This window comes from Alligator mississippiensis, chromosome 7 (assembly GCF_030867095.1).
Source record: "Alligator mississippiensis isolate rAllMis1 chromosome 7, rAllMis1, whole genome shotgun sequence".
In the NCBI taxonomy this organism is placed as follows: Eukaryota; Metazoa; Chordata; order Crocodylia; family Alligatoridae; genus Alligator; species Alligator mississippiensis.
The window spans coordinates 38,002,058-38,025,450 of record NC_081830.1 but is presented as its reverse complement, the minus strand read 5'-3'; the positions used below and the strand labels follow the sequence as shown (position 1 = coordinate 38,025,450).

General features: G+C 48.5%; 1 protein-coding gene across 3 annotated transcripts; it reads right to left on the bottom strand.

Annotated features, from left to right (window-relative positions):
* Positions 1-565: 565 nt before the first annotated feature.
* Positions 566-20,673, bottom strand: KLHL30 (kelch like family member 30). Of its 3 annotated transcripts, none has more exons than XM_019486069.2 (8): positions 20,466-20,673; positions 18,377-19,011; positions 15,473-15,635; positions 9,393-9,479; positions 8,394-8,549; positions 7,533-7,721; positions 5,371-5,516; positions 566-1,982 (listed from the first exon to the last, which is right to left on the bottom strand). In XM_019486069.2, the coding sequence occupies exons 2-8, from the start codon at positions 18,941-18,943 to the stop codon at positions 1,731-1,733; spliced, it is 1,560 nt and encodes a 519-aa protein (XP_019341614.1). In that variant the 5' UTR covers positions 18,944-19,011; positions 20,466-20,673; the 3' UTR covers positions 566-1,730. The 3 variants fall into 3 exon arrangements, with proteins under 3 accessions (XP_019341614.1, XP_019341613.1, XP_006276175.1); XM_019486068.2 differs by having other exon boundaries at positions 18,170-19,011; positions 20,466-20,672; XM_006276113.4 differs by having other exon boundaries at positions 18,170-18,970; positions 20,466-20,672.
* Positions 20,674-23,393: the final 2,720 nt, after the last annotated feature.

Genomic DNA, 23,393 nt, shown 5'->3' with positions numbered 1-23,393 from the left:
TATCTTAGTGCCTGACTTTCTAGCAAAGCACCTCAAGAAGACCGTCTCTTAATATTCTGCTGAAGGTTTGTCTGGCAGTGGGGAAGGAAGGAGAGCCCCATCTTGGTGGACTTGCAGGGGGGGCAGATGCACTATGTGACATGGGAGACTACAGATGAATGACTCCACAGCATCAATGGAAATGACCTGGCCAAATCATAATGCAGCTCTGTGCAAACAGATCACACCGAGATGCTGCTCCCTTCTCACTCCAGAAGGGCCTGATGCAGTGAACCAGTTTCTGCTCTGTGATGCGGGTGTAAGTACAAACGGTCTCTGCTGAATGTGGATTCACTCTGTTTAACATGCTGTAACTGAGGACTGAATTTTGCCACCTCTGGACAATGTTTAGAAAGCACCTCAGAAGGCAGAAATCTGGTTCGCAGGTACTTCTTCTGGTCAGCCTCTGTTTTTTATGCACAAAGAGATGAAAAGCTCTTGACTATAGACTGGAAAGCCTACGTTGTAGGATTCAGGCTGCTCTACTGCCAGCCCCAACATTTTTGAAAGAAACGCAGTACTTGCATACCAGCAAAATATACCATATTTATTCACATATCACAAGTACCTTTTCCCCAAAAGTCGGTCATCCAAAAGTTGGGCACAGGTTTTAAGCAGGAAAACTGCTTTCTGTGCTCAAATTGATGCATATAGGTTCTGTAATGGCTGCATAGGGACCTGTAATGGTTTCTGGCTCTGCTTTTCTCCCTGGCCCCAGAGAAGGAGGGGTAGAGCGCGCTCTGCAGCATCAGAGTTAGTTTTAACTCTCTCCTGGCCACTTCTACAATTGGCAGTAGGTTTTGGCTGAGGAGGCAAAAGCTGCTGCTAGTTCAGCAGTGGCTGTGATGGAGTTAAAGCTTGAGCTTTTGCCTGAAGCAGCCAGTGAGCTGGCTGAGGGTAAGTGAGCTGCTCCATGTGGTAGATTTGGGCCATGACCCTGAAAAAAAATCTCCCCTTCATTCCACTTTCCCAAAACAAGGTGTGTATCTTATTTGGGTGCCTGTAGTTTGTGAGAACATACAATGAAATAGAAACACCAAAATACCCAGACATTTCCTCCCTGATCAGCAGCAAATCTGATCCCCACAGTAACTGCCAGCAGGAGAAATACAGCTTATTTTTCGTAAAGCAATATCTAGCTCACTGTTGTACAGACACAGCAGAGCAGTTGGTAGTAGGCCATGTTACATAGAATAAGTATAAATAAAATGTATATAAAACCTATATCAATAAAACAAGAACTGAACAGTTTCAACTATTTGGGCTATTAAAAGCCTAGTGTGGGGCAGCCACCCACAGGACAGCACCCTGTGTCCTCACTCTGTGCTATGGAGACCCAGTTTCAGAGCTGGGAACACAAATCCAGTCCAGGTCAGGCCAGTTTGCATTGTTCTCTTTGCAGGATCCATCAGCAGACCGAGCAAGGAGACTTTTCAATGAATGAGTAAAAGACAAATAAAGAAACCAGCCCCACCCCTGTCACATTGGCACTGAAAAGAGCTGTGCTTGGAGTCCATTTCATGAGTTAGGGCTTCCCCCGAGATGTGCTGAGTGGCCTCTGCACAGCAGAAGGGCTGAGGAGAGTGAGATGTGCAGGCAAAACAACGTGCAAACAGTGATGCTTAAAACAAAACACTCTTCCACATTGTGAACAGGCCCATCCCCACCCTGGCCAGCGCTCCCAGGCTCTCCTACTGCACGTGGTCTCCTAGAAAGGGTTCTGTCCACTTGGAGGTGTCCATAAAGATGGAGGAAGAGCTGTGGTACAGCCAGAGGCAGGGCATGGGTCCCTCCCTTTTCCAACTATCCTTGGCACAATCATAAATTTCCATCTCTACCAGATAGTCACCATCCATGCCCTTCCAGCGCCCTCCTGTCACAAAGAGTTTGCCTCCCAGCGGCACCATGCCTCCGTTCTCATGCAGTGTGTGAAGCAGCTGTACCTGTAACAGATATTTGCCCTGTTAGACGGATACATCCTCACACCACATCCCGATACGTGGAATCAAGTGCAAGGGAACAAGATGGCTTCCACACCCATCGAGTACCAGCTTTGTCCCCAGCTCTATATTAAGGAGCAACTCCTGTCTGGAACTCTGCAAAGCACACAGAGGCATTGACTGCTGACATTATACTGCAAAGAAATGTACCATTACTGCCTTTGCACAGTACTTTATAAGGGGAAAGGAGAAAGGCAAAAGGGTGAGTTTTCACTGAAGCATTATATTGGATATTTGGCACTTGGGTCTGAGCGCACAGTTTAGCTCCGTTTAAGCAAAAACTAACGTACTGCAAACTCAGACCAGAGTTAGTGTCTGTGTTTGTGTCACTCTCTCTGGGTATGTCACTAGATCTTCTAGAGGCATCTGTCATGGGACTTTGAGCAGAGAAACTCTATGATTCTTTCCAGGTGAACTGGGGGAGAACTTATCTGCTTTTCTGGGTACATAAGGGGAATTGTGTGAATATTTTAACCTGAATCCTCCCTGCAAAGCAGGTGGGTTACCAGGCTCTTACCCAGGGGTTGGCAACATTTTTAGTCAGTGCCAAAAATACCTGCAACTTCAACTGGTAAGATGTTGGTGTGCCAAGGGTGGATGGCAGGGGAGCCATGAGGGGCCCAATCCTTGTTGCTGTGTAGCCCTGGCCCCTTCCCCGCCATCCACCCAGAGGCACACGTGCCAAGCTAAGTGTCTTAGAGTGCCACACTCTGGCAACTGTAATGGGGTTGCCTACTCCTGATCTAACCTATATCCCCAACTGGGCCAGCTAGCTCAGGTTTAAAACACTACCAAATTGCTGTGAAAGATTACAGCATAAAAGGGAGGGGAGGTAATGGCAACATTGATCACCACTGTCCCCCTGTTTTACCTGTGGCAGATTAGGTTGTTATGTCTTGTAATGATTGTGTAGTTTTCCTAATATGTTAGACAAGGATTTGTATGGGATGGTTCAGATAGTGATTATTCTGCCTTGAGCTCCCAAGGTCCCTTCCAACCCTACTAGATGACCTCTTGAGGCTCCTTCCAAGCCTACTTTTCTAAGATTTTATGATCCTAACACCCAAGAAAGAGCATGTGTTAACTGTGCAATGTAGACATACCCTAAGGAAATGGCCCAAGATGCATGTGCAATAACTGTTGGCTTCTCAGAGACCTCATAAGTGAAGCAAACTCCCTGGATTTCATCCCAGTTCTCAGTGAGTTTGTACCCAACAGCAAAGAACACCACTAAAAGCCCCTGCATAGAAATAACAAGAAGCTGAGGTGAATGGTGGGAGGTAAGATGCATTACAGACCTGAGGTGGAATGGCATGGGGGGACCCTGATGGTCCTCCGCTGTGACCTGTGTTTAGACTGGGAGGAGCACAGGGCCAGAGTGGGGGTGGTACCTCATCTGAACATCTCCGTGGGGGCCACATCTGAAGAATCTAAATTCTTTCATTAAAAAAAAAAAACCCAAGGAAACAAGCATAAACTCCTTTTTGTCAAAGAGAAAAATCTCAGTCCGCTGGAAGCACCCCTGAAAAATCAGGCCGTTCTCATGGAGATACTTCAGTATGGATCTAGGTGCCAAGATGTGAAACTTTTGGCTTAAGTTTCTGGGCCAAACACCTAGAAACAATCTCTGTAAATGTGAGCCAGCGCACAGGTCATTTCACCCAAGAGTGGCCCAGTAGAGAGGGCACTGAACTGGGAACTAGAAGACCTGATTGCAGCTGTTTTGCTCTTGTTCCATGATATTGGGCAAGTCAACTTCACCCCTTCTTTGTCCATGCCTTGTGATCTACTGGGGAACAGTGCTTTCAGTGAGCTAGGTTTTAGCATCATCAAAAGAGCTGTGAGCTGCTTCAGAAACATCTTCAGTCAGTCAGTCCGTGGAATTTCTATGGCAGCCATTCTTGGACTGTAGTATCAGTGAGGTATTAACTCTTAGATCTAATGTTTTATCAGAAACACCCAGGGAATGAATACTAGAGAAGTTTCATTTCTATGACCTTCCAAGTTTCCCTCAATTCACCTCTAATTACATGAAGGGAAAAACCTTATAGGGTCCCAGCTAATCTACTTTTTTCTGGGCCTCTTGTTACCATTGGTACTGCAGGAGTGTCTTGAGGTCCCATCATGGCAGGGACTGAGCGCACATGTAAAGAAAGGATGGTCTCTAACCTAAAGAAGCAGGACAGGTGATAAGAGCTAGGTGTGAGAACGGATTCATTTAACAAAGAGTCAAAGGGATTTCACCAACCCCGGAAATGAGCTCAGCTGAGTGGGATGAACTGGAGTAAATAGATCAGGGTGAGGGTGAAACTAGTAATCATCCAAGTTACCATCTACCTCTCTCTGCCATAGGCTATGCAGAGATCCTGGACTGCAGCAGCTCTCCAGTACAGAGACCCACTATACCAACAGAGGAGGAAGGGAGCTAGATGGGAACAGCAACCATCAGGCTGAAAGAGTTAACAGGGGCATTCCCCAAACTGGAGCTGATGGGTAATGGGAACCTGACAGCGCTAAATGGTATTTGCAAGGACAGAGGGAGGGAGCTGGGAACACGCTGGCAGGGTGCTCCCTGCACCTGTCCCGAGCATCAGAGTGGGGGCAGCTTGGTCAGCTGAGCACTGACGCCATGGGAACAGCTGCACCAGGATTTCAGAATGATCTTATGTAACCCAAGCCTGCAACAACATTACACACATCTTCAGAGGCCAGCAGGGCCTGGGGGGCAAATCATGCCATGCTGCTGCCTAGGGCATCCTCACAGCCACCCTTTGGTTCCTGGGACTCTGCCACAGGCATGGGGGGGCTTCTGAAGTCAAAACCACAATGCCCCAGACTCCTTTGCTAGCAAATCACTCAGCAACTAAGAAGAGTCTTTATTTAATTGGTATGGTTCCCACTTATTCAGGGCTAGCATTTTATTCTGAGCAGAGGGGAAATTAGTTCAGGGGTGGGAGGTATCAGCTAAAACAACTTAGCTACAAACTCATGAGGTTCATCAGGGGTTCAGGACACACTTCACAGCCCTTCCCCCAACCACTCAAGAAACAGGCATCTACCTTGCTATGGTGGATCCTCATGGGGAAGCCTAAGATCTAAATAAACACTGTAATTGAGCTCCGCTTTTGCCCATGAGAGGGTTAGAGAGAAGGGCCCCCCCAGAGAATCTTTAAATATTTACATATCAGTTCCCATTGAAATCAGGAGGAATGAGGGGGTCTTATTACTGTGGGGTGAAGCACTATAAAGGTTATATTAGATCCCTCCCTTAACGTGGCTGGCATGATAGCAGTGCCCAGAACAGTGCTCCTTAGCTACCTACGTCACTTACCTTCTGCCATATGTTTGCATCCGGATCGTACACATAAACCTTCTTGGTGTTGTCACCAATAAGGTAGATCACTCCATGTAGGGAGGCACAGCGTGGGGCCGAGAGGTACTTCGGTATAAAGGGAGATGTAATTACATTCCACACATCTGCAAGAAATATCCATCAGCATTTCATTAAAGTGCTTGAGCTCCTTGAATAGTAATGAAGTGATGCACAATGCCAAAAAAAAAGTCATTACCGGAATGACACAGTTATTTGAGGGGAGAGAGAAACTGTAGATTGGCCAGGCCAGGGGATCTTGTCCCTACATAATAGCTTCTTAGGCTGATTTTCATATCACTTACTCTGGTGTTAATTGGAAGTAAGTCTGCTTACAATGGTGGCTATAGAAGCAGAGATCAGTGTTAAGCCCCATATTTTTAATTAACTCCTACCATGTGGGAGCTGTATTCTGGCAAGTAGTCAGGAGAGCTTGGAGGGATGCTTTTTTTACAGTTCACTGTCCTGCCTTGGCCTCATGATCACCCACCTGGGATGTAACTCACTGGTAGAGAGCACAAAGATAGAAAAGGAGGGTACTGAGACCAATTTGACATTAGCAGGGACATAAAACAGTGCAGGTGGGCAATCCCATGAAACTAGTGTCTCTATTAATCTCTGTGTTACTTTGAAAGACAATGCTTTTTGGTGATTGAACATGCTACAGTGTTTTAGTCAGGTAGTGCAGCAGGAACAGCTGTCTTACATAAGAACTAGGCTTTATTTAAACATTTAAATGATTCTGTGCATCCATGCTTGTCATACAAGTCATATTACTCCAGCTATTCTAGGGCTGAGTCACTTTATATGATACCATGACCGTGCATCTGAGACTTTTAAGTGATTCAAAGGACACAAGTGCCAGTGCAATTAAAGAGACTTCCAAATATATGAGACACTAATGGCCTCCAAAATAACTTTTAAGGTCCTCCAAGCATCATTGCCCTGTCATGTTCCAATCCAGCACTGTAATGTAATGTACATGTACATTGTCTCGCTGGATAAACAGCAGTGCCAGCTCTGTACATAAGAGTGTCCAGTCTGATGTCACAGTGTCACAGTCTGATGCAGACTGAACATTCGCTGAATTAAAAAAGAAGGTGAGATGGGAGTTAAGTCTTGGGGGCAGAAGCTGGATGAGGCCAGCCCAGTTTGATCATCCTTAAAACTGTAAAACAGAAAAGTGCAATATACAGTCCAGGACCACATACTGGATCTGGGGCCATGCACTGGGTCCAGGGTCATGCACTGGCTCCAGGCCATGTGGTGGGTCTGACCCCGTGTGCCAGCCTGATTTGGCACATGAAGCCATGACATCTGGCTGAGGGGCCTCCCCATGGGTCCAGAAATTGGGCACTTGGGGACCAGTGGCTGTGTTAAATGCCATGGCTCCCAGAGCCAGGGTAATTAATACTGACATTGCCCCCTCACCACCAAATTTCCAGGCCAACAAGGATCTGTTTTTCTCAAGTATAATGCACACCCCAATTTTCACCATCTGGGTTTGAGGGGAAAAGTGCAGAATATATGCAAGAAAATACAGTAAGCAAAGCATTAGAGACAGCTGAATTTATCTTATATTTTAAATAAGTGAATGTGACTAAGTTTAAATTAAGAGCACTTAGTGCAGGTTTTACAGGCTAAGAGGGAGCAAGGGGCACCCCTGACGGCAATGGAACTATATTGATTTATCCCAGCTGAGGGTCAGATCCAAGATGTTAGGACCTCGTGCAGAACGTACAGAATCTCCCTGCAGGAAGCCCTTGCTCCTGATGCAAAAACAGTACAACGATGCCAGCAGATACGATAGCCCCTAGTTTTGGTCTACCAGGCTGATATGTGTTCTAATTCATGCATCACAAGCTCGTCAATTGGCTCACACGTGCCCTGCTTCTGTCCTTGTACCCTGCTTTCATACAGATTGGCACACGTGTTGCAGGTTAACAGGCTAATGTGTGTGTGCCAGAAATGACACAGCACTGTTTGGAAGGACCCTCCAAGTTTGGCCCTTAGATCCATATCCTCAATTTTGGTGCCAGAAATCAGTGGGAGTTAGAAACCTAAGTAACATTGAGGACTGGGCTGTAATGCATGAATGCCCTGTTGAGTCTCCTTTTTCTTACCTATGACAGGGTTGTAACACTGCAGGGTCAATGCATTGTACTTGACTGCACATGAGCCAATGAGGTAGAGTTTCCCCAGGCACCCAGCTGCAGTAAAGTTGCTGACATACTTCAGGGCAGGGCTGATGGAGCTCCAGCTGTTGTTATAGGGGTCATAGCACTCCACCTCCACAACATCCATGGTGGTACCTGCAAATAAAGGTAGGAAGGCAGGGAAGAGGAGAACCGAGAGTAAGATGACGACTGCACTGGGCACTATATGGACACATCACATAAAACCTGTCCTGATAAAACTTATAGTCTAAGGATAAGGGGCTACACAGGGATACAGCAAACATGGAATACAAAAGGAAGCAGTAAGATAATACCCATCATTGTGATAGTCCAGAATCAGTTCTATGGTTTTGTAGGTGCCAGAGCAAGGAAGAGTTTGAAGGAGGGGCTTAACGGAAGAGAATGAGCTGCCCTTGTTGGAAGGAAGTTTATGAAGAGCTGTTCTCAGATCCAAGGGGTGGCATTGGAGAAGGCACAACGGTGCCTGCCTGACTGAAAATGTTTTAAATAGGCAACCAGGTTGGCATCATTTGTAAAAGGAAGGCAAGACTCAAGCAGGAGTGTGCCTATGTGCTTGGAGGGGGTGGGGGATGAGCATGTGTGCCAACAGCCACCTGCCACCATTGGCTGCATGGCCCTGGGTGTGATATCTGCAGGTATCAACACCCACAGGTCTCCTTGTACTTGAATACTGCCAGGATGCATTACTGGACCATGGTATTTTGACATGTGTTGTACTGTAGCCTTATCAGACTGACAGACACAAGAGGTGAGGTGGACAGGGAAGGTCTACTACAGGGTCCCTACCTCCAATGACATAGATCTCTCCATTGAGGACAGCGCTGGAATGATTTGTTCGGGATTTCAGCATTGGAGCAATGGGTTTCCATGCACCTTCCTTGAGGCGGAAGCACCAGGACTGAGTTGTGGACCATGTATCATGCCGTGTGCCTCGGGAGCCACCTAGGAAGAGAAACCCACCATTCACAAAGAAAGAAAACACTGTAAGACTGATTTGATCTGTGACCTTAACATCTATCAAGCCTTAAATCAAACAGACAGAGAAGACACATTGGTAAACAAATACCAGCTACAGTCTCATGTACTCTTGGTCGCTTCACCTCAATAAGAAGAAAAGCCAGAAGATAAAAAACAAACTAATCTATTGCTCACCAAAACCAGAAGTCTGGAACAGTCACTACATTTCAGGGGAGGGATACTTTGAGAGGGAATAAGACCCCGAGGAGAGACCTCTCAGTTAAGAAACCCTGATCCCCAACAGTTCGAGAGAGAGGAACTCCAGCCAGTACCACCTTGGTGGGAAGAGAGCACAAGTTCTCTCACAAGAAACTACCCCCTCCAAGCAAGGGGGAGGGTATGACGTTCACAGTGTCGCACACAATTAATTTAGGACACTATGCTGTCATGGATTATTTTTTGAAGTGGTCTGGCAATTACATTAACTAAAATTCATTAATGTCAATTACATTAACTAAAATTCATTAATGTCAATTAATTAAATCAGAGAGCTCCAGTCTTCCATAACATGTGAGAATGGCTCAAGGCCAGTGTGATGGCACAGAACTTCTGCCAAGCTGCTGTTGTTTGTTGGCTTAGCATACCCTGGATGCCAGCTGCAGAGGAACATTTATTAAATTGTCTTCTACTGTCTCTGACCAAACAAGACAAGAGCTAATGGAGAGGTCACCAGGATGACTGAACCCAAGAATGTATGAGGGGGTCTACAAATGTGGTTCCAGTTCAGGTTCCATGAGTGGGCTCAAGAACGGAGCCTGCATTACATACCTGTGACATAAACATCGTTATTTAGCGCCACCACTGAAAAGCCCCATTTATTGTAATCGGGAAAATCCGGAAGAGCCATCCATCTCTCTGGAAAACAGAAAAACCAAGTGATAAAGAATCAAAAGGCTTTGAAATGATATGCCATCTTAAACCACTACATATGCTGAGTTTTCTCATGCTCCTATCTTGCTTAATGTTAGTCCAAAAGGCAACACTCTTTACCATGAATAAATGACAAGTAGGATCATGTTAACATTGTTAACCTGCCTGTTTCTCCAGATTTCACTGTCCTTTTTTAGTCCTTTTCCATTTATCACATGGTTCTTGAGACAAATGAACAGCCCAATCCCCACAGGTATGAGTAGAAGGAATACTGAATTGGACACCAAGCAACTCCTTAGTACACCAAGCTGGCCAAAGTCCACCAAAGCTTTAAAATGAAGATAGTTGGAGACTTCCAATCATTTACCTCTGAAAATACCTTGGGAGAGCAAAATAGGAAGCCTAAATGCATCTGTATTCCAAAAAAGGCTATTTTAGCTTCTTCCAAAAGCCAACCAGTGTTTCCCAGTTGTCTTGGGTAGAACACAGTTCCCTCTGATGCGGGTAGGATGCTTAAAAAAATAATTCAGATGGAACTGAACTGGTTCTACTCTTAGGCCCCGCACAGTCTAAGATAAAATGTGACATTGCAGTGGAAATCCTCCAATTCTGTAGGCTGCGTACTCCTCTGGAGGAAATCAACCTATCTCCATTGTCTTCAGTGGTCTTCCATCAATTTATTCCATCTGGGGATCTTGACTTCAATGAAATGTTAGCAGTGCCCACCTTTAAAGAAGTATCAAACTCTCTGCAACCTGCCTCTGACAATCACCAAGGCCTCATGTACCTAATGCACCTGTCTGGGCATCGCTGTAAATGGAAGGGCTATGTCCCCTACCCCTGGAGTGGTGATTCCTAGCAGCCTGAGATTGCTTATGCTTCCCACGGCATGCACAACTACAGCTCTCACTTATTGATTACTGTGCTCACACTGAAACACATCACACCATAGTATCCCTGAAATGTTCAATGCTGTCTCTACCACTACCTTACAACCTGGATACTGAAGTCAATAGTCCTTTGGAATAGGCCCCTACGACAGCACATGGCTAGGATGAGATATGGCTATGTTAAGTTGGCTCCAGTGGGAAGGTGTATCTGTCCATTAACTCTCCTCCTGCTCAAGTCCTCACAATCATGATGTTGTCAACGTCTCCTCTGATTGCATCATGCTGCCAGGATTATGCCCTGTTCCCACACCTCAATCCGCAGCAGCTCTGATTCATGCTTTTGATCACCTAGGGAACAGAACTGTTGTAACGCTGGGTGTTTGCTGGCCTGCCTGACAGGCTCCCAGCTCTACCTCAGCCAGTGGGGCAGCTGCTCAGGGAGTGAAAAAAACCAAGGGAACATGGATCATTACCTCACCCTGAAACCCCCTGTTCAGTGACGACTGCTTCACTCCATGCTGAACTCGGACACTTTGCTGCTTGTGTCTAAACCTCTTATGTCATGGATTCATGGGGAGTTTAGATCCTGGCACGCTCTGCTTGTTTGTTTGCTGCCAGGGCTGTGCTTCATGCCGTGGTCTCAGGGCCGAGAGTTTGAGTCGTTATGGAACTCGCAAAGGGTTTACAGACTCGGAAACTGTGAGCAGCTTCACAGCCCAGAGGCTGTTGTGTTTTTTAAAGCTGCATTTTAAAATTAGCTTGGACATTGGAGCTGCATGAAATGTGAGGCATTTGCATAGCACACACTTCCTGGTGCCAACCCCAGCCTCATTCGGTGGCACCCAGGAGAAACAATGAACAATGCTCTCAAAGTCTGCTCCCTCCCAGTCGAACACCACTGACCTCAGGGGGAGTTCTGGCGCACAGGCCAGTGGAGCCAGACTATGGCTGTCTGGAAGGGAGGAACAAAGGAGCCACCATGACTGAGCACAGGCACATGTCATGATTATTGTAGTCATTTACCATGGATTTTCCACTGTAGTAAATTTACTCCATAGTAAAGAGCAGACAGGGAACCCCTTCACCCAGGCTGGAGGGACCCCCTTCACCCAGGCTGGAGGCCTGCCACAGGCACTATTAGGGGATCATGCCACTAGGCAGTGGGAAAGCCAGTTAATTTTGAACAAAGTAGTACCACAATATGAAACTGACTGAGGGCATTGACACACACATGCACACATTATACTAGTGTAACTTATACCTGCACAGCAATACTCCTAACTTTCTGGGGAGCACCTTTCCCCTAGACTGGAGTGACTTGCATTGAGAGTATGCAGTGGATCTGCTTCATTATAACTATTGAGCAAAGTCAGTTTATTCAGTAGTACACACATCAGCAGCCAGAGGTGTGACCACAGCACAGATGAGCAGCCAGACCTGAGCTAGCTTTAAGATAGGTCCCTTTAGATACCAATCATAGGGATGCTGTGACAGGATGGGCTTCTATTGGGCTGTGCAAGCTTTTGTACTTGGTGGCTTAAGCCCGTGCCACTGTGGCTTCACTGTCTCCTGTACCTGAGCTCACTAAATCTAGGCTGGTTTTGTCTACACATGCTACAGTCAAACCTCCAAATGCGAGGCAGATGCAACCTGAGGCACTCCATATCTTCTTGTGCAGGGGCTCTAACTGAGGACTCTGCTTCTGCCACAAGTAATAGCAGCTGGCATTTGCCATCCCAGTCTCCCAGGTGCATTAGTATCATCCCACCAACTGAGGAAAGGTCCACATTTTCAAAACTAGCTACTGACTTCGGACCCCTTTGCTTAAATACGGAGGACAAAGTGACTAGGCCAAGTCAGTGGCAGGGTCACGACAAGCAGACAAGCCTCCTGATTCCTGGATCAGGGCACTGTTCTCTGGGCCACAAGTGATGCACATTGTCACTAACACTACAGCAAGGCACATTCAGCTGTCTGAGGATGACCACATACCACCCTCAGCTGCCCATTCTCTTGATCTATAGGTGTTGCTACAGGTTACCTTTAACACATTTTCAACCTGTGGACTGTGAGGCCATCATGAAGTTAAAGCTGTTTCAGAGCTGTCACAGATAATAAGGCTTAATGTTTTCTCAAGACCTGCACAACTGTGCCTTGCCAGTAGAGGGGCTGGCGGGGTGGACAGGAGCCAAGAGTATTGCGTCTTTGGGGTGGTGGAGAAGGGGAGGATGGCATGTAGCTCAGAGGCAGAGAAAAGGGAGGTGAAGGGAGGCTCAGCAAGGAGAATGCTTTTTCTCTGGTTGATTTAGCTCTGGTTAAAGGTGCCCTAGAGTAGTGGTTCTCAAACTTTTTGTACCAGAACCCATTTGTAAACAGCGATGGCCAGTCCCAACCCAGTAAACAGTTTAAGTAGAAAGCATCCCCTGGCCCTGCTGGTGCCCCTCACTCCTGACCTGCTGCCCCCTGCCCCCAGGCCCCAGCCCCCCAGTGTGTGGGGCAGGGGATGGGTATGTGGGATGGGGGGAGGTGTGGGGCATGGGGGGAAGCACATGACCCCCAGATTTGTGCACCCACAGCAGACATGGGGCTACACCTGATGGGCAGGAGCCACCTCCATGGCCCATCAGGTAGGAGTCGGCACAGAAGGGCAGAGAGAGGCAGCGAGACTCATTGCTGCCACTGCCACCAGAACCCCTGTGCCAGCACATGCTGTCGGCAGCACAGGAGTAATGAACAAGGTGGTAGAGGGGAAAGGGCGTGTTGCTCTCACCTTCTCCTGCTGCCAGCTGCTCATGTGCTGTGCCACGGCTCTACCCCACCACCATGGCCCGGCTGCTGCCGCCGTTCCCCTCAGACCATAGCTGTAGCTCAGGTGGGGTGTTGCCTGTGCCTCTCTGCCCCCCTGACACATCATCTATGCCCACCACCCCGTAGACTTGCCTGCAGGGAGCTGCATTCCACACTGCCTGGCTGCCCTGTGCATGTGTGCATGTGCACTTGCACATAGCACCCCCACCTGATCACCCTCCTCCCGCTGCCCCCAGCCCCAAGCAGCCCCTTGCAGGCTGGAACTCTGCCAGCCTGCAAATGTTTCTCCTCTAAAAGAGAATCCCTTTTTAAAGTTTGTTGATCCATTTTTTTAGTTTCTTCACAACCCTTTCATATATTGCTGTGACCTGCTTTTGGATCATGACCCACAGGTTGAGAGATGCTGCCCTAGAGCATGAATCCCTGAATTTATCCACATAGTAAGTATGGCATAGGCAGAAACATTGCAAACCTCCACCCACATACCTCAGTTATGGCCTGGAGGGAATGAAAGGTCTCTCTGCCACCATCCCATCCTTGATAGTGTTCATGTGGTAACAGGGCCCAAACAGGGAAGGAGCAGTGTTGCCTGGTTTATGCCCTGATCCATTCAGGAGAGCTAAGTTCTGCTGCTAGCTTGCCGTGTAGTGTTGGGAAGCCTCTGCCTGTTTCCCAAAGTGAGAGATAATTTTGAGCTTCCTTTGCAAAGTACTTTGAAATACATAGATGACAAGTTCCACATAAGAGCTAAGCATGGCTTTGGTAGGTACTTGACGTCTGTCTGGGCAGTACCCTTCCTAGCAGCTGTTTGTCTCTTCTTCTCTACCTCCAGTGAACTGAATGTATTTAAATACCCTTGATGAAGGGCTACTTGAGGCACCTCTCAATAGACTCCAGGCACCCCTTGATAGACTCAAGGCACACCTCAGTAAATGCCAGCTCTTAGATTTCACTCATTTTTTATACTATGAAAATATAATAGAGCAATTCTTCTGCAGTGAAGAATTCAGAAAGAGCCCAACAGGGCAAAGTGCTTCTAACATCTTGATTTCTTATTTGAAGTCTCTTGGTTTATCTTATGAATCATGTTTGTAAACCTAACAGTGCTAACACTGTGTGGCACCTTTGAGAGTATCTCAGGGTACCCCAGGATGCCATGGTAAACCTCGTTGAGACTCACTAGAGTGATTAGTTAACTGGCAGCTCTATGCTGAGAGTGGAGTTGCTGGGGGGTTAATCCCTGGCAGCTCCATTCTCATAGTGGAGCTGCTGCATAAATTTCAGGAGGTCTTGCTGGGCAGCAGCTCCATGCTGAGAGGAGATCTACACCAGAGTGAGACCCAGGAGCCTGGGGTCTCATTGCAGTTATGGTGGTGACTCCATGCTGAGAGTGGAGCTCCCAGAGGTTAACCTCCCACAGCTCGGCTCTGAGTATAGAGCTGCCACACAGCAAGACCAGCAAGCTGGGCATGCCTCTCCCTGCTGCATGCTCTCCTTGCACTTAAGTCCTGGCAATTCTGTGCTGAGTGTGGAGCCACTGCACAGCAAGACCATGATGCTGAGGAACCATGCTTCCCTGCTCCACAGTTTTGCTGTACTTAAGATGCTCAAAGCAGCTGCTCTCAGTGTAGAGGGGAGAAGGGTAAGGAATAGAAGTGTGAAGGATGGGAATGGGGAGAGGGGCTGGGAGCTGTCCATCCTGGGATGCTGGAGGACTGCAAATTAAGCATGTTATCCCCCTGGAGCTAACAATACCCTGGATAAGACAGAACAACGATAGCCCACACTTCACTTGGTTTATCTTTGAATTGTTTAAAGGGTAACCCTTTAATGGGTGAAGGCTCTCATTTGAAATGTCTTTATGATGGTTTAAAGGTAACCTGTAACACCACCCTAAATTACTTATTCCAAAAGATGATATGAGAGACCCAGAGGAGACCAGTCCACCATGCTGTTACTGTCAGACATGACCCTGTCATAGGGGGAAAAGGTTCGGAAAGGGCATGACTGCGTATCTTACATCACACCTTGTATCCCTAAGCTGATATGGCTGGATCCTGGGCCACTACCCCAGCAGCTTCACAGGGATGAGAGCCACTCTGGGAGGGTAGCTGAGAAATCCCATGGTGGCCACCATTCTGCTGCAGCCTACAACAGTACTTCATCTGTATCACTTCAGAGCCCAGAAACTACAGGAGCAAAATTCAGCCTGAGCTGCGAGAGCATGTGTGATGCTGAACCCATTTTACAGACAGGCTGGTTGATTGGTTTGGTACATACTGGGCTTGATGTCATAAAAAGCAAAGTTCCTGGAGACTCGTGGTGGCTGCACCCCATCCTCCTCTTCCTCCTCTAGCACTCGTCCTCCAACCACGACCAACACCTCCTCCAGCTTCTGTGGAAGAGCAAGCAGGCTCTTCTGGACAAAGGATCTATTCTCCACCTTAAATAAGATTAAAAGAATGTCACAAGTCTTGGAGGCCAGGACACCACCTCATCCTTCTCAGACCCACCACGCACACATACTGACTGGGCTGTGGGGCTTGGGGCTAAAGCACAGTGATGTTTTCTTGAGCACCAAAGGGACATGTTACCCCAAGATCCTGCCAGGCAGCATGGGAACTTGGTCTGTTTTGGCAGTGGGTGTGGAGCTAAGTGGATTGCTCACTGCTCTTCCCTTGAGGAGGCTCAGCAGACTCAGACAGATGTTCCTAACATTCAAGACACATCCCTCACACTCAAGGTCACATTTTACTCCCCACCAAAAGGACTGGAAACACTGCATTTTGAATGCAGGCTGAGATCATCATATGCCTATGGGAGCCATGGGTCTGGGCACATGCTGAAGGGTTCATCTGGCCCTGCACAACCTTTCAAAGGTATTTGGGGCAGGTGCCATTGCACTTTTAGAAACATGCCAGCTCCCACCAGAAATCAGAACAGAAAGTTTGGACAACAGAACAAGGGCTGATGGGAAGAGTTGTGGGAGCTGCACCCAGTGTGTGGAGGCCAGCAGGCCTGGCTGTCTCTTGTCAACCTGGCCTGCTTCTTGATCTTGGTTACTCTAACTATAGTTACTATTAGATGCAAATGCCAGTAAAGCTGAAGATGGACTCTTTCTGTCTCCCTCTCTGTGCCTCAGTTTATGATGCTACAGCTTAAACTACTGCAGTGTCCAGAGTACAAACTGTGGGGTGACCTGCTGCTACCCCCTCACCCCACCCCAGCCCAGACTGGTGATCACCTGTTAGGCCCTGGACCCAGCCACACAGCACCTGGGCAGCTCTGGAATTATGCACGGATGGATGGATGCAGGCTCAACTCTCCCCACACTCTCTCACCAGGTGCCTTTTGGAGGCTTTTCTGTGCTCATTTATCCATAGAAAGGCCCCCTCAGGCCTTTTTTATCCATACTATATGATTGCACTTTCTGCCCACTGAGCCCTAGTGGCTTCCTGCTTGCCTTCTCACTCCTCACAAAATGAGTGTCAGCATCTGATTCCTTTTGCTGCCTCCTCCTCCAAAATTAAGGGAGGCAGCTCACTGATGACCAGGGATCCTGGCTTTCTCAAAAAATGAAACACCACTATATATTAGTAGTGTTTCATTTTAATCATGGAAAAATGTGGATTTGTGGGGTTTTCTAAATCAGAAAATTTGGGATTTTTTTAAATCAGAGAAAACCAGGATCCCTGCTGATGACAGCCCTAGAGGATGTGATGGAGCTGTAAGATCCTAAAATACTGCACCAATCACTCCAGATGAAGCCCAGACACCAAATTCTTGGCTTTCAGCAATACCTAAAATTGGTCTCCACTTATTTCTATGACTGCATTAGAATCCAAATATGGATTTTGCTGCTGTCCTTCATGAATGATATTATGTGCACCTCATATTTGCATCAGAGCCTGGTGCAAATGCAGCTGTCGATTCAGATCTAAAATGTTCTGCTTGGCTCGGCTCTGAGGAGACAATCTCTCTCCTGTCTTCATGTACTAGTGTGGCAGTGATACTTAGCTGTGACACTCAGTGAAACATCCTTGGGTTGGGAATTTTGCTCCTCAAGCCCTGGGGGGCTGGGGGCCCTCATGGTACATTTCAAGGCTTGTTTTAAAGATGTGATCTGGGTGGGTAGGTGAAAAGATGTTTCCTTCTGAAAAAGGTTCTGGTTTTACTTCTGAACAGAAGCCAAAAGACTGAGCAGGGCTCCTGAAACAGGTTGAGTGGGAAGCACCTTGTCAATCAAACAAGTAAAGGCCCTGCCTGTTTTGAATAAATCATGAACAAAAACAAAATAGTGCATGCTTATTTTACCCAAGAAAGTCAGAGAAGCACTAATTGGACTCAGACTGGCACCCAGGAATCACAGTGCTTGTACAAAGGCCAGCCCAGCAGACTCAGCCCCCCTAGGTCCTCCTCTTTGCAAGAACTGTGGTATGCTCTGCTTGCAGCTGGGTTGAAAATACTCACTGGAACAGGCTTTCCAGTGGTATTCATGCTTCCAGGCTCTGAGAGAACCCTACAGTGCAGATGCAAACCAATGCTATGGGATTTCTAGGAACAATGTGGGATCAGATCACATTTCAGAAGAAGGTTTGTGTTGGTCACTTGAGTTGAACTGACTAACCACTTTGTCTGCTCACCAGTGCCTTAGGGAATGCCTTAGCTAAAAGTTTTATGGTGCCACATAAACTGTAAATTTAAACCACACCCACCCAGTGTAGGCACTCATATTCCAGTAGAAGGGGATCCTTTGTTCCATTATACCCAGCTTTCCAGATGGATCTACCAGCGCCTACTTATAATGTGAGCTAACTGGGGACTTTGGGTTTGTCTGGATCGTTTGTGGAGCAGAGTTACCAATGGCTGGTTGGCAGCCACTAGGAATCTGACAGCATCCACATTCCCATTGGGCATCTCCTCCCAGGATAGAAGCTCCTCCTAGACACAGACACTGCTGTACCTCCCAGCACTGACCGTGCTCTGGTATCTGGTGATGACAGCCTTGCTGGCTTCTGAGTCCTGGATCAGGGGCTCTGAGCAGAGCAGGTTCTGCAGGTACTGGTCTGGCAGTGAGACCAGGTGCACCAGTTCCAGGAGCTCTGGCAGGTGCTGAACTCTCGATGCTTTATCGTACCTCACCCACCTCAGCATGGCCTCGGCAAGGCTTTGCTCTTCCTGTACCTGTAGCTGGTCTTTGGACAGGTAGACAGACAGCCTCTCCTTGGAGAGCTGGAGAAACTCTTCCTGATGTGACACAGCTTCAAAGTTCTCCTGCAGGAAAGCCCAAGCCTTAGAAGACACCTCTGGGCAGCCATGGTTTTCCCCAAACTCACAAATACCCAGGCAATTCGTGGCATCCATCTGCTGTCTCAGGTACCGGCTGCAGACTTTCCGGATAGTGGGGAAGTGGAGCTGGTTGGAGGTCCGGAACAGCCCTTCCACATTCCCTTGGTTGATGGTGATCTTCCCTGTGTAAGCAAAGTCAATCAGCGTCTCCAGAAAGATGGGATCAACCTCCTTGAGCTCCACCCGGGCCGAGATGCTCTCAATGAAGTTGCCAGCAAACATGGCATTGAAGTAGTGGCTGCAGAGTGCCAGGATGCTGCGGTGGCAGGGGAACTCATGCCCGCCCACCACCAGGGTTACATCAGAGAGTTTGGGATTGGTGCGCAGAGCCCGCAGGCCTTCCAGCATGGTCTGGGGGTGGGACGGGAGGCAGAAGTCGAAGTCATCGACGTTCCTCACCATGGTGCTGCTCTTTTGCCAAGTTCCCGTCTTGAGAATATCACATGGAAACACAAGTTAGTTCCTCCAGTCTGCACAGCAAGTAACAAAAGAGGGCAATGAGCAGTGAGCTGAGGCCTCTGTGACAGAAAGTCATCAGTGGCTCCTGCCCTGTAGCCCCTGCATGCCTTCAGAAAAGCTGAATCTCCAAGTGATTTTTCAGCAGAGGCAGAGCTAGTAATGAGCCCTCCAGTGAGCAGGCATCCACATGCAGACCCTTCTCCCTCCCCACCAAGCAGATCTCTCTCTCCCCAGAGGTTCAGAGCTCCTGGGGGAAACCCTGGGGCACTCCCTCAGGGCCAGGTATGCTCACAGCATCCCTGGACCTCAATGACACTCCCCTCTGGGAAACATTAGAGAAGGGAGAAAATTTGCTTGAAGGAAGTACATTCCCAGCACCCCCCTGCTCTAGGGGCCTCATCTTCTTGGAAATTGGACACCGGATATTTATTTCACTTTCCACACCATTAGCTGCCTGGAAGCCCAGCTAGGAGCAGGGTCATTGACCTGCCACATCTAACAGAGGTGTGATCAGAAGTCACCCTCGTGGTGCACTGTCTTCTGGCACCCGCTGACAATGCTGAACAGGAGGTTGTGCACACGTGAGAGAGCCTTCTCATTCTAAACTGTTCTGGACCAGGCGCTTGGCTGGCATAGATTGGCGCATTGCCATGGTTTCTAGTACAGGAGCACCTAAGAGAGAGGACGGCTCCCAGTGCCAGGCCTGATACACACACGTGAAAAGAAACAGTTCAGCCTCAAAGCCAGATGGTAGAAACAGGCAGAGGGCAGGAGGGGAAACCGAGGCATGGAAAGTGGCAGAAACATGCCTGACGTCACAGAGTAAATTGGCAGCAAAGTAGAGATTATAGTCCAAGTGTCCTGACTCCCCTCTCCTTCCCTGTGCCCTGCTGACTGCAAACTCTTGGCAGGGAGGTAGACCACCTGGAGGTCTGTCCAGTACTAGATCATCCAACCTATTCCTTGTCCTTCCTCTTTGCCTCTATCCCCATGCCACAACAGCGTCAAATGTGGCCCAGTGTTTCCGTTCCTCGTGAGCCCCCGGCAGGCTCCGTGCCCACAGAGCGTGGAGGCTGCGCACCGCAACCAGCAGAGAACGCGCCTGCTGCCAGAGGCTACAAGCATTTCAGAGGGACCCCAGCAGTGGAGTCAGGGCTCTTGCAGCCTGCTCCTCCTCACACACTCTTGACCTGCTGGAGAGGAGGGCAGAGGAGCAGAGCTCTGTGTTGCCCCTGCTCCCTCCCAAGCTATATAAAGCAAACAGCAATTTTTATGCAGGACCCAGCGGTACCAGCACTAGAGAGCTTTGGCCTGCCCAAAACAGGAGCTATTCTGACTGGAGCTTTTCTCTCCCTGCTCCAGCAGCATAGACAGTGCTCAGGTACCCTGTGTCACCTGGGTGCCTGGCTTGGCTCTTTGTGCTCATGTCAACCTGTGCCGTCTCCACAGCAGCCCCAGCTCTTACCTCTCAGCCTCGCTTTGCTCCTTCGGAAGGGATCTCTCTGTGGCTGGTCAGTGGATCAGCCTCCCCAGAGAAGCCAGGAAAGGGGGACCCTGTCAGATCCTAGCCGTGGGCACAAAGTGCCTGGGAGTAGCTCTCCTCAAGGGAGGCTCTGGCTGGAGACTAGCAGGGGTTATTTTTAGAGAGCACCGCCTACCCTTGGGGCCAGCGGGGAGGGTGGGAAGTTCTTAGCTTTGCCCAGGCCACCTGCTCTTAAAGTGACCCACTTTAAAGCCAGGAAAGCCAGAAGGAACCTGCCCACAAGGGCTAGAGGTAGGGCTGAGCCAGCAGGGCCTTGCTGGGATGCAGACACTCAAGATAACCTCAATGGCTACCCTCAACCAGCTGTGACATGGGCAGAGGCCCCATAGAGAATTCCTCCCTGAATAAAGCAACCAGCTTTCAGGGAGCACAGCTGTGGGCACTGCCCCGTGCACTCCACAGACCTGCAGACCCAGGAGGAGGGCAGGCTAGCAGCACCCTCACATGGCGCTGCAGGTGGGCTGAGCTCATGAGGAGCTAGCATGCACATAGGGCTGCTGCTTCAGGATGCAACCCAGGACAGTGCCCCACACCAGAAGCAGCATGGCTGCCTTCCTGTGGCACCTGGCAGCATTGTGCTGCTACCTCAGCAGGCACAGCAGAACGTGGCCTGGTACAGCAGGAACAGTTTGGAGGGGAGAAGGGGGTTTGGCCACCATGAGACCAGCTTTCCAAGGGCAGGATGCATGTCCCACTTCTGGGACTCTCTAGGCACATGGAGCTGCAGCCCTGAGATTCAGACCCCTCTCAGGAAGCTCAGGAGAGGTGGTTGCTTTACCCCAGGGGGTACCAGATTACTGTGCTCCTGCCCTTTCCCCAGGGGAATCAGCAGCCCCAGCCCTAACCCAAGCGAGATGCCTGGGGAGGGGGCTTGTGGATTGGGGTGGGGATGAGACACCCCTGTCCTGCATCAGCCCACCTCCCCTGCCAACCTCATAACACTCTGGGCAGGAGGCCAGGTCTGGGTTTCCTGTGCAAGTCTACTGAGGCATGGGGGAAGCCAGCCCAGGGCAGCCTGGAAGCAGGGTTCACAGGCCACCTACTGAGCCTACCACCCTCCAAAGCCTTGAAGGTTTACAGGATCGGGCCCTCTCATCCCGGCACTTTAGCTAGGAGGCAGGCAATTGCAATGGCCCCACTGTACCACTAGGGGGCACTGCCGTCACACAAGGGCATCCCAAGGTTTCCTAGGCCAGGTGTCTTCAACCTTTTAGGTTCAAGTCACCCCTCGCCCCCGTAGATTGAGTGCACCCTTTGTTGGACTGAAGGTGCCCATGGAAAATGCCAATTCTCAATCTGCACTCATTTTTTACTACAGAAAAATACTCAATCCTTCCCAGGGGTTTAGGTTGTAGCCATGTTGGTGTCTAAGGACATAGGCAGACAAGGTTCCTTGGGTGAATTTGATATCTTTTATTAGATATATCTTTTATTATTAGGCATTTGGGTTGGTCTAATAAAAGATATCAAATTTACCCAAGGAACCTTGTCTGCCTCAATCCTTCCCAGACACTCTCCCAACCTGTCTTTCCTTCTCTCCTATCAAGCAATCTCTAATGAAACTGCTGCACTGTTCCGTGGTGAGAAAAGTTATCCTCTACATAGGCAGGACTTTATAGCTTAGGGCCAGCTCCTCACAACTCCACCTGGAGATCTTCAGACAATGCAGAGCCCAGAGCTCAGAGACCATGGGCTTATGGCAAGGTGCTCCCTGTGAAGATACTCAGAGCACAATCCACTCTTTAGCATGGATGGTAGATGTAGCCCTAGGTCTGGGAGAAGGACATTGAATGTAGAGATTTGATGAAGGTACTTTCAAGCCCTGAGCCTCTGAATCATGATAGACCTTCCTGGTGGAATGAGTCACATCACAGCAAGAGAGTTCTCTTTTGTACCTGGTATTACAAGTGGCTGTATGGATCTAATACCAGTAATAGATTCTCCCACATGAGATCCTGACTTGTCCTAAGTGGATTAGAACTGGAGTGCATTTATCTCCTGTTTATAAGAGACTTACAGGTGTAGCAATGCTGCCACACAGCCTGGAGTCTCAGCATTTAGAAAACATTGTTCTGTGCTGCCTTTTTATGGCACTGACATTTCTAGTATTCCAACTGAAACCCTTCTGTGTGCACTGTCTGTTTTGAGGATTGATCGGACATGACACCCAGCGTTATCCCAGCTGTACACAAGCAATCACTTGCTTATTTTTAAGCTATGACCATCCCACGCCACCTCAGCAATGAATCAGTTTACCCTGACAGACACTTATGTTGGAAGATTTTGCAATAAAGGATTTAAATAGCCACAGAGGAAGAGGCATGCATGCTTAAGCAGGTCCACTGTACATCCCTGTAAATGAGAAAGCTGATTTTAAGGCAGGCAGCAGGGAGATTCTAGATGTAGACATCAGAGCTGGGAAAGACTTACCCAATTTTCTAGTCTGTTTCCTTGCCCAGGTCAAGGTGTATCTTACCAAACATTTTGTCCTGCTTTGTCCAGTCTGGCATTAGACGTCCCAAACTCTGGAACTTCCAACACATCCCATGGGAGGTCCTTCTGCTGCTGGATTCTTGGGAAGATTCTGCTCATTAAGTTCAGCCTAAATTTCCCCCCTTGCTGTGGTTCACCCCCTGGTTCCTTGTTACACCCTGTTGCACTGTAAATAATTTATCTCTTGCCTGGTGCCCATGCTCAATAGTTAGAGGTCATTTTCATATTCCTTTTTGGTCCAGAATTAGTCAAGCTATACATATTGGGGACGGGGGAGGTTTGAAATGACTCACTGTTGACCTAACTTTCTTCCCATTCAAGTCAAAGGGGACAACTGTTGTTCAGTAGGAGTAGTCA

What these genes read in the sequence shown, in the direction of transcription:
- KLHL30 (XM_019486068.2), bottom strand. Translation starts at nt 18,943, where the DNA reads ATGGTGAGGAACGTCGATGACTTCGACTTCTGCCTCCCGTCCCACCCC. An exon ending in TAACGATGTTTATGTCACAG is followed by an intron (nt 8,550 to 9,392) that starts GTATGTAATGCA and finishes TTCTCTTCCTAG; the next exon opens with GTGGCTCCCGAGGCACACGG. An exon ending in GTGTTACAACCCTGTCATAG is followed by an intron (nt 5,517 to 7,532) that starts GTAAGAAAAAGG and finishes TATTTCTTGCAG; the next exon opens with ATGTGTGGAATGTAATTACA.